The sequence below is a fragment of the Berghia stephanieae genome, chromosome 5 (genome assembly GCF_034508935.2).
Source record: "Berghia stephanieae isolate SIO BIC M18660-M18661 chromosome 5, UCSD_Bste_1.3, whole genome shotgun sequence".
Lineage (NCBI taxonomy): Eukaryota > Metazoa > Mollusca > Gastropoda > Nudibranchia > Aeolidiidae > Berghia > Berghia stephanieae.
Window position 1 is genome coordinate 40980561 of NC_088364.1, and position 11603 is coordinate 40992163.

At 29.7% G+C, this 11603-nt stretch overlaps 1 protein-coding gene across 2 annotated transcripts in view; it reads right to left on the minus strand.

The window, feature by feature from the left end:
• LOC144972926 (uncharacterized) overlaps window positions 1–11603 on the minus strand; it is a 148083-nt gene that overhangs the window by 16229 nt on the left and 120251 nt on the right. For both annotated transcript variants that reach the window (XM_078914752.1, XM_078914751.1), the window contains 17 exons: window positions 11397–11579; window positions 10974–11102; window positions 10345–10533; window positions 9846–9974; window positions 9291–9476; window positions 8839–8961; window positions 8104–8295; window positions 7629–7757; window positions 6592–6777; window positions 6000–6131; window positions 5597–5758; window positions 4955–5116; window positions 4368–4547; window positions 3786–3908; window positions 2954–3136; window positions 1623–1772; window positions 333–515 (listed from right to left, as the gene is read on the minus strand). In XM_078914752.1, coding sequence (XP_078770878.1) covers window positions 333–515; window positions 1623–1772; window positions 2954–3136; window positions 3786–3908; window positions 4368–4547; window positions 4955–5116; window positions 5597–5758; window positions 6000–6131; window positions 6592–6777; window positions 7629–7757; window positions 8104–8295; window positions 8839–8961; window positions 9291–9476; window positions 9846–9974; window positions 10345–10533; window positions 10974–11102; window positions 11397–11579 — 2721 coding nt within the window. The remainder of the gene's footprint in view (window positions 1–332; window positions 516–1622; window positions 1773–2953; window positions 3137–3785; window positions 3909–4367; window positions 4548–4954; window positions 5117–5596; window positions 5759–5999; window positions 6132–6591; window positions 6778–7628; window positions 7758–8103; window positions 8296–8838; window positions 8962–9290; window positions 9477–9845; window positions 9975–10344; window positions 10534–10973; window positions 11103–11396; window positions 11580–11603) is intronic.

Sequence of the window (11603 nt, forward strand, 5' to 3'; positions counted from 1 at the left end):
GGAAGATTATATGGGAATGAAAATATTGAGCATTGTGTGTTTTGTTTACATCATTATCACCATTATCAACATCATCATCATTGCCTGCATTGTCATCGACATGATTGTTGTTTTTCTTATCATCATCATCATCATCATCATCATCATCATCATCATCATCATCATCATCATCATCATCATCATCATCGTCATCAACATCATCATCATCATCATCATTGCCATCATCATCATCCTCCTCATTATTATTATTATCGTCATCATCATCAATTTATAAATAAAAGGAATAACTTTACACATAATAAAAGAATAAACAGCTTATACAATTTGCTCACATTTTCCGGTTCAGTAGCTAATACAGTGACAACATTTGTGCCAGGGGAAATGTTTTCACTTATATCTCTTTCATATAAATCTTGTCTGAATTCTGGACCGAATCTGTTCCTGACAACAATTATGACCACCCTCACAGTGGTAGACTGACTTGGGAATCCACGATCGACAGCAACTACAGACAACTGAGGAACAAGTACAAGGTCAAATGCAAGTAGATTATAGTAAGTACTAATATTTACCACTAAGATGGTGATGAAAATGATTATGATGAGAAAGGATATAATTATATATTTATAATTATATGTTTTACTGGAAAGAATGCTTCTGAAAGTGATTTCGTATTATTTCTATTATTTTAACTTTAAAGCCTCTTTTGGGGCACCTTCACCTTAACATAAGCGGTATAAACCGGAGAAACCAAAGATAAAATTCCTAACATTAAATGAAGAACTGTAGAGGATTTGTTAATGATAATGATGAGGAGGGATGAAGAAGGAAGATGGAGAGGTGGAGGAGGAGGAGGAGAAGGAGGAGGAGGAGGGAGAGGATGAGGAGGAGGAGGAGGAGGAGGAGGAGGAGGAGGGAGATGGGGATGAGGAAGAGAAAAGAAGAAGAAGAAAAAGAATAAGAAGAATTACTTGTCATTATCATTAATCATATTGATATGCTAATTAAATTGATATAATATTTATAACAATTGTAATATAAAAATAATAATAATAATAATAATAATAATAATAATAATAATAATAATAATAATAATAATAATAATAATAATAATAATAATAATAATAATAATAATAATATTTAATAATAATAATAATATTAATAATAATAATAATAATAATAATAATAATAATAATAATAATAATAATAATAATAATAATAATAATAATAATAATAATAATAATAATAATAATAATAATAATAATAATAATAATAATAATAATAATAATAATAATATAATAATAATAATAATAATAATAATAATAATAATAATAATAATAATAATAATAATAATAATAATAATAATAATAATAATAATAATAATAATAATAATAATAATAATAATAATAATAATAATAATTTTATTATTATTATTATTATTATTATTATTATTATTATTATTATTATTATTATTATATTATATATTATTATTATTATTATTATTATCATTATCATTATTATATCACATTATTATATCACAACTGTTATAAATTAGCATCATTAATATTATCACCATCATCATCATTATCAGTATCATCATCATCATCATGATCATAACTTACAGAATACTGATTTGGTCTATCAGTATCATCTCTCAAGTTGGCAGAGACAGCTAAGGCACCAGTTGTTGGATTGATGAAGAAATAATCGACACTGTACTGAGGGTCTGAGTCCACGGAGCTGATAAAGAATGAGAATTCACCATTTCTGCCCTGTAAAAATAATAACAAAAACAAATTATGCATTTTGAGTTAGTTTATCATCATCATTGTAATCATTCACATAATTTCAATAATAATAATAATAATAATAATAATAATAATAATAATAATAATAATAATAATAATAATAATAATAATAATAATAATAATAAAATAATAATAATAATAATAATATATAAATAATAATAAATAACAATAATAATAATAATAATAATAATAATAATAATAATAATAATAATAAATAATAATAATAATAATATAATAATGATAATAATAAAAATAATAATAATAAAAATAATAATAATAAATAATAATAATAATAAATAATAATAATAATAATAATAATAATAATAATAATAATAATAATAATAATAATAATAATAACAATAATAATAATAATAAATAATAATAATAATAATAATAATAATAATAATAATAATAATAATAATAATAATAATAATAATTATAACAATAGTGAAAATAATAATAATAATAATACTAATAATAATAATAATAATAATAATAATAATAATAATAATAATAATAATAATAATAATAATAATTCGCATCATCATCATCATCATCATCATCATCATCATCATCATCACCAGTATGTTTTCAGTAAATTGAAATATTTTTATGAAGGTCAAATTGTAGCAATGCGGTTTTATTGTGTACCTGTAAATATTGTAATTATCTTTAATATATTGTAAGGCATCTATACTGACTGCCCATTATTGGCATTGCACCATTCGTAATTAAAAATAAGCTGAAAACAAAAATAACATCCCAGTTCTTAAATATTTGCTCTCCATCCGGAACCTCTCAGGTCATCCATCTCATTACAGTTACTTAAATTATTCATCCCCTACCAGCCGAATAAAACCCATTCCCATGCTTTTAGCTGTCTTACAGATCTAGTTAAATGTGACGACGCTTGTAGTTTAATCATTTTTTTTTCTAATTTAAACTTTTGTTAATCAACTCTTTTAAATGCGTATCATTTTTCCCCAACAAGTGAATAAACAAATGAATGAAAGAATGAATAAACAAATGGGTGGATCAATAAATGAATGAATAAATGAATGAACAGTAAAAGAGCCTTTCAGTATCATAGATAAATACTGGATTATACAAATAATGTTTACATTTACAGTTACTGAAATACTCACATCATCAGCATCAGTAGCGTTAATGATGGCAATAGGAACTCTCAAAGCTTGATTTTCTGAAATGGTATATTCCAGGTTGCCATGCAAGAATTGAGGGGCATTGACATTACGAATCACATTGACTCTCACAGTTGTCTGTGCTCTAATAGTGGAGTCCTCAACACGATAAGCTGACACACGAATCTTGTAAGGAACAAAATAGATAAAATATCGATATGTCAGAATGTATATTCACATTTTTACAAAACCAAACAATTATTTTTTGATACAGTTTGACAATAGTAGAATTTGTGACATTCTGTGCCAGATTAGAAAATAATGGTGTGAAGTTAATATCAGAATTTTTAAATGTACATACTTTTTTCCATCTTAAAAATTACACTCACTCTCCTGCTGCGAAGACTGTGTCTGAATTATCTATATTACCAATATATAATATATTGAGTTAATTTAAACACTTTCACGGATAGAGTGTGGATTTAATTTTTTCTAAGATGGAAGAAAAAAGTAAGTACATTTCAAAATTCTGATATTAACTTTAAACTATGATTTGTCTTCTAAAGAGGACAATTGTTTACTATAATAATATAACATAATCAAGACTGCTGAGGTACAGAAGTCAATACATAGAGCACTCAACTCGATCACAAACTGATCTTGTTATAATCTGAATTTTCTTTCATGGCTATCTTGCCACAGAGCAGTACTTCCGATCTGAATAAACAATAAGTAGCCCAGATAAACATCTTTAAGCCTCGTGGATCAAGATAATAAATCTAGTAAAGAATAGTCTTATTTCTCTTATATGATGTTGGGATACTTAATATCTTACCACGTAAACATTGGCATCATCACTCTCAAAAGATCTAGCCAATGTGATCAAACCAGTGCTCTGGTCGATTCTGAACAATGTGGCAACAACTCCATCATTTGTGATCTCATAGCGCAGCTCTTTCTGGAAAAGTACCAAAAAATTATGTCAATCTAAAATATCAAGTAATGTTGAGATATCAATTATCCACCTATTGATCTATTTATCTATCTATCTTTCTATCTATCTGTATATCTATCTATGTATTTGTCTATCTGTCTATCTATCCATCTATATATCTATCTATCTATCTATCTATCTATCTATCTATTGAATCGTGTTGGAAACACATATGGTAAGAATAGTGCTCGACATGTAGCAATGGAGCAAATGTGACTTCAACAAGCAACAACACACAACAAACCAAACTCCTGTAACACACAGTCCTGACGATGGCTGAAAAGGCCTGAAAGAGCGATGTAGACTGACTCCAACATTGTGGTAAATATTAAAATCATATCTATCTATCTATCTATCTATCTATCTAGAATATGGAATTAAATAATGAAAAAAATATATCAATATCCGCGACGATAAACTCACGTTAAGAGGATCTGTGGCTTGCAGCTGGATGATATTAGAGTCAACCTGGGTAGTTTCTGGTCTGGTTTCTTGATATTCCGTCTTAGAGAAGAAAGGATTACCTTCCCTAGCTATACGAATGGTGGCGATGGCTTCAGAACTCAGAGGATTCAAACCATTGTCAGTTGCTCTTACAGTAACCTATAAAAACGGAATTTCATTGAATTAAGAATATAAGAATATGTGTGATTACACGATAAAGTATTTAATGATATTTAAATAGAAATTGTGATAATTAAGCAATGAGAGATTTTAAAACATTACTTATTCAAAATAATTTGAAAGTTGATATTTTGCTTATGTTCATGTTTTTAAGATTATTTCAAACACACAAGCATGCTTGAAATGCATATTTTTACCATCAGGATACTGCATTCATCAATACAATTTGTTATCATTGCTTGTATCTAATTGATGTCATAAAAGGAACAATCCAATAAGTTCACTACAAACTATGTCTTTGAATTTAAATATGATTTTATAGGGATAATAATTCAAAAGCAACAATCTGTGACGTGACAGGATGTGCTTTAACGAGGTACACTTACTCTATAGATGTCCTCTTTGGCGGTTGTGAGGGACACCCTAGCTGTGATGATACCTGATACAGGATCAATCTGGAATAGTTCCTTGGCCTCAACAGGACCCACAATGGAATATGTGATTTGACCGTTGGGAGTGTCTGCAGAATCAGAGTCAACAGCAAGAACCTGGAAGGATAAAATAAAGCGATTTAAATCGTAATCATTTTAAAAAAGAAAACACGATTTTAAGAAAGACTTACAAAAACAAAATGCATTTCAATCAAGCAAGAAAGATATTGCAACAACAAATAAGTACTCAGTGACAAATATGTTACATTCCTCATATCGGTCGTAACATTTGCTGAGAGGCTAAAGGAGGTGAAAACAAATTTCAAACGTATGAAGAGTAAAAACTTCATAATCCTTTTATATAACTATCTTAAAAAATCATTGTTGTATATCACCACAATATAAGGTCATCCTCTTTTAGTCGCATACTCTTATTGAAACAAAAATCCCATGTAATTAAAAGATTACAATATAAAATATACACATGTATTGAGAAACATATAAAACGTTCAGTAACCCATGAGGCTATCTATTCTACTAAGATATAAGCCACTGAGAACCAATAATATAAAGTTACAGTATAACCACAATCAATACCTGTAAAATTTCATCCAACACAGAGAAAAGTTCAGAGACTGTCTTGTCATAGGTGTCTGTGTCAATAAACTGAGGACGTCCAGAGTTACGCAAGATGGTAATGCTGACAGATACAAAAACTTGACGAGGTCTGGCGCCAAGATCACGTGCCAAGACCCTGAACTGTAAAAAAAGACATAATATAATTATATAGATTATATATTTACAAAGTAATATGATGCTACTAAGAATTGATTTAAGATGATGTTAATCAAAATTAAACATTCTTAACCAATAATTATTGACTATCTTGTCACAATTAAAGTAGTATTAAAGGTTATATTTCAACAGTTTAAATATAAGTATTATACATTAAATTTTATCAATTGAAAATATAAACAAACATTCATCAGAATATTCTTACGTTGTATTGAGATGGTGTACTCTCAGACAAAGGTCTGCTGACAGAAAGGGATCCACTGTATGGGTTGATGGCAAAGAATTCATTGACTGAGTTGCCTGCCTCAATTTCAAACACAAACGTGTTCTCTGGGCTCTGGATAAAAGCAACAACAAAAAAGGTAAATAATTTATCTATTTCATCACTTTTATTTTAGTAGTCAACGTAAGTGCATAATTATTGTATTTTCAAATAGTGTTGTAAGGACTTAAATAAGCAGCTGATAAAAAAACTTGACTGAGAGCAGATTAAAAATTGAAGGACTAAACATAGAAAGAGAGAGGAACTTTTCTTGTATTGTCATAGAGACGTTGTGGATTTGGGATTTCAGTTAGAGTACCTCATTTATACTTTATCAATTCTTTATCAATGTAAAATGTAGGGCTTGAAGATTAATGCTCCTACAGAATTAAGTAAAACATGCCCGCCACAAATTTATTAAAATATAGGTTTGTTTTATTAATTACTTTGGAAAATTCTATATTTCAAATTCATTAGAAGGGGAAATCTTTTTACATGGATAGAGAGATTTAATAAAAGTAAATATCTTGCTCACAGTAATATCATCATCAGTAGCATTAACTTGAAGAACGCGTGTTCCAACCGCTTTAAAGTCAAAAATGGTGGCAGAGTATGAAGTTTCCAAAAATCGAGGCGTATTAAGATTCCTGAGGATGGTTATGATTACTGTTTCTGTAGTCTCAATCACTGGGTTTCCTGTATCATAAGCTGTAACAATCAACTGACAGGGGGAGAAAAATAATAAATCTTTATTATATTGCATATAAAAAATCAATATAGACTGATAGAGAAATCATGTTGTGGTTTGGAACTCCAACAGTAAAAATAATACTTCTTCATTTGAATTTCAAATGAAACCATACACTTTACTCTACATTTAATCATAACTGATTCATATAATTAAGGTTTAAATAAGTCACAAGACCTTTAAATGCCCTGCCATATGCGCATATAAAAAATACAGTAATTGAATATACAGACAAAAGTTTAAATTAGAGTGCAGAGAGACTAACTTAAGTTTTCAACTATCATAAGCGTCATGAAACAGAATCCCATCGGAATATTGAAGGTCTTTATTGTTTGATCATTCTATATTCTTAGATTTGATTATTTTTCAGTCCTGACTGTATGTTAGATTGCTGAGTTCTGTCGAACATTTGTAGAAAATCTTTTGATAAATAAATAAGTTGTCACCCCGTATTAATGTAACCAAAGAAAAACTAATGAACTGTTCATATTCAATACTATGTAGACCATGTGACATTCAAAAGTTTGTTTAATCATAGTGAAATGAATAGCCTTTATGTATTTAAACATCTGAATATAATTCACATTTAATGAGCAAATCTAAAATCATATTTTTCGAACAATGTATTGCTTATTTGGGACATATGAGATCTCCTCTCTGCCATCTATTCTATCTTAAAAAATTGAACAATAAAAATATCAATACTTATTCACAAAGATTTTGCTATCATAAATGGAATCATAGATTTCAACGTTTTGTAAGATAATAGCATCATTCCCATTTGTTTCAAATTCTGTACACAAATATAAATAGTCATGCAATACCGTGTATGTAGCAAAGACATCACTGTTCAGGGTCAAAGCCTGCCTAACAGTAATTTCTCCAGTGACAGTGTTCAGGTTGAAAAATGACGTTCCTGGAGCAAAACCATCAAGGCGATAGCGAATCGTACCCTGAAATTTAAAATTAATTCAAATTCATTAAGAAGATACCATAATACCTTGTTCATAATAAATTCATGGGCTTCTTTTGCATTTTGCTTTTTTTTTACCCAAATAAAAGAAAAATTCTAAACAAGTAGCCTGTCAATTAAATTCATATAAAATCAAATGATTTAAATTCCATTATAATAGATTAATGCAAAAACAACACTTGACATATGTTTGAAGTTTTGATGAGCATTAACATATTATCTGAACATTTTACCATATCTCACATTGATATCAATTCTCATCTGAAACTGCATAAACATACTCTGAAGGGTAAACTTAAATCTACCAGGTTAAAACTAAAATTTACCTGGAGATCAGGATCCCTGGCCTCCACTGTAAATACAGTTGCGTTAACAACTTGGGTGATGGGCACATTGATATTATATGGTGTGTTGACAAACACAGGTGGGCCGCTGTCTCGTAGGATTGTAATGGTCACTGTGGCTCTAACACGTTTGGCAATGGCAGATGCTCGGTTGTCTGATGCCTCAACTTCAAACTAAATAAATAATGAATTCAAAGTATTAAAAATAATGCTTTTTTAATGTTTCAATTACAAACGAACAGGTTCTATTTGTAGATATATGCCTATAATAAATGATCCAAAGCATCTTTTATTTCCAAGTTGAATTTTTAATAAAATCAGAATCTATCTGTCACAACTTCTCCAGAAGAAAAGCTGCATTAGAAGCTTAGAAATTGTCATTATTAATAGAGTTTTGAACAAAAAAACATTTTTAAAAAATTAGTTAAATATTTACTCGATCATATTGCTTCAATTATTTTACTATTTTGTTTGCAAAGGTTGTTTAATAAACAAGTGGGTAGGAATTGCACACGTGAATTGGTATTTCCAACTCTATACATCAACCTTTCTTTTCAATCTTCCCCCCCCCCCCCCCCCTCTCTCTCTCTCTCTCTCTCTCTCTCTCTCTCTCTCTCTCTCTCTCTCTCTCTCTCTCTCTCTCTTTCAACATTCACAATTTTAAATCGATCAAGAGAAAAAATATCAAAAATAGAATAATAAAATTCTTATACTTACAGCATATTGATTGGAAGGAGCTGACAATAATGAAGAAATCAGAGTGATGCTTCCGCTTTCCTTGTTGAGGAAGAAGAACTTCAATGAGTCACCACTGGCCAGGTTGGTAAACGTCACTTGGTCCTGAAAATGCAATTTTTTAATGATCAATTTTCATAAAGATATGAACTCCTTTTTAAATATCCTTAATCAATTCTAATTATTTTCCATTTTAACGCCAAAAAATATCATCAAATTTACAAGCATTCAAAATATCTATCCCCCATAATAAAACAAACTTTTCAAATTATTAAAAGAAGAATGGCATACTCTCGTACTTGAGTAAGTATTCATACCGTTATAAATTTAAGTTTTCATTCATATTATTATTTATCTTTAAAAATCAAAACGTTTTAATAACAACATATTACAATATAAATACACAAATTTTACAATTTCATCAATTCACTTACATTGACATCTGCATCCGTGGCAGTGACAGAGCCAACAATGTCACCCACAATAAAAGTCTCAACAACAGTGAAGTCATATCTAGTACGGTCAAACACAGGAGAGTTGGCATTTCTTATAACACTGACTGTCAAGTCGGCCTGTGCCCGATTACCTGGGTAGGCTGTGTCATAGGCTTGAAGACGAATCTAGAAGGGCAAAGGATGAACAACTGCTATTATGATTGGTTCTCTAAAAGTAATTGCCATTAAAAAATTCATCTCAATTTTAAAACGTTTGAAAGCAGCTTTAAAGTATTACAAATGTGTGTCATTTGTAACAGTAAAACATTTTCAGTTTTTATCTTTTTAAAGTGTAACCACTAAAAAGTACCCAATGACAAAAAAAGCCAATAATTTGCATTTGGTTACCAGATTTGTAGATACTTACAGGTACGAATAAGCTTGATCAACTGTTGGCAAAGCTAATAAAAAGAACTGAAAATCTTAATGAAGAATCTCTGACAATGATAATGATGTCAATTCTAGAAAAACAAAAATGTGATAGAAAGGACTTACAGTGTACAAGGTACGGCCCTCAGCATCAGAGATCAAACTGTTTCTCAATGTAATGACTCCTGTTATGGGGTTCACAACAAAGAAGCTCTGGGACGGGAACAGACCTACAAACTCAAACCTGATTTCACCCTGTGAACAATAAGATCAGATTTGTGTTCAATGAATGCATTGGAATGAAATTGGAATGAATACAAAGTTCACGCTTGATAAAAAAATTATCAATTTTAAGACACTGATATCAAGTTCCAATCATCAATTATTTTCAGGGATCCTTTCTTTTTAATGATGAATCAATGAAGTTAATATGCTTATAAGGGACAAATTGTAAACCTGCTTTAAATTTGTAAATTAAAAGGGGGTTATAAAAATTAAAAAAACAAAAAACAAAGGGGGAAAAACAACTGAATAAATTGTCTTAAATTTTTCACAAAAGCTTATCAGTTTTAGTTGAGATGTTAACAAATCAAGTAATTTATTTCTATACAATTTCACGACTAACCTTGAGATCCTGGTCAGTTGCACGAGCAGTAAAAATAGTAGTATTGACAGCGTTGGTTTCTTCTACACTGATAGTTGTTGGCAAGTTAGTGAACGAGGGATTAAATAGATCTCTGAGGACGGTCACCACCACATCAGCAGAAGCAAATTGTTGATTCTGTTGAACGTTGTCTTGGGCACTTACTGTCAACTGTTGATGAAAAAGTTAACATTATGTTGAAATTTCCTATCTACAAAAACGTTGTTGGTTGAGGGTCTGCTGATAGCAGGATATAAAGTCGATAAGATAGCTGAAAAGTTTTCTAAGGGACACTACAAGGATCTATCTTGCAATCATCTACCTCAGATATGCATTTAAACCTGTCTTAAAAGTAATCTCTTATTGTTGACTGAGAGTAGAAGATGAAGAAATATAAAACTGGTACGTCTAAAACCCTTAGAATATATTCTAATAAATATCATGGAAATGAATTTAAACAATGTAGACAATGTTAGTGTGACTTGGCATGGTAATTGACAAACATTTTCAAAGGTTATGCATATTTAAATGAAAATAATTCTCAACAAAGAATTAAAACTCTGAATCTAGTTTAGGGACTTTGCTTCGCAAATCTGAGGACATCTATTTACCGTGTATTCAGTGTTTCTGTTAAGGTCATTGGTTAGTGGCTCAATAATTCTCACGAGACAAGTGTCAGCATCGACGGCAAAATATTGACTGCCCAAAGAAGCACCAGCCAGAGAGCAAGTGATCTTGTTCTGTGAAGTAACAAGTTTTTTATTACATTGAAATTTGACAAACGCTGTCACATCAAATAAAATAAAACATGAAACTGAATAAGAATTTTTTTCTTAAAATTAACAATGAATTTAAAAAAATTAATTCACTGTTTTTTATATCAATTATTGCTCAAACAAGATGTTAACTTTTACAAAATAGAGAATAAGAGCTGTTGATTCACAGTTAGATATAAATTAGGAAACAAAAGCAAAACAATAAAGTTAAATTATTGAAAGAGAAAGAAAAATTAAGAATTCACGGTTGAAACTTACTCCATCTTGATCAGACACAGTCAATTTCTGAATGAATGTCCCCACTTCAATGTCCTCGCGAATGGTGACAAAGTAACGAGCTGGGTTGAATACAGGTCTGTTTAAATTCCTTCTGACTGTCACAAACACTTCAGCAGTAGAGGAAAGATATGAGGCACCGGTGTCATATGCCTTGACACGAACCTAAGATATAAATAGATGAGAAAG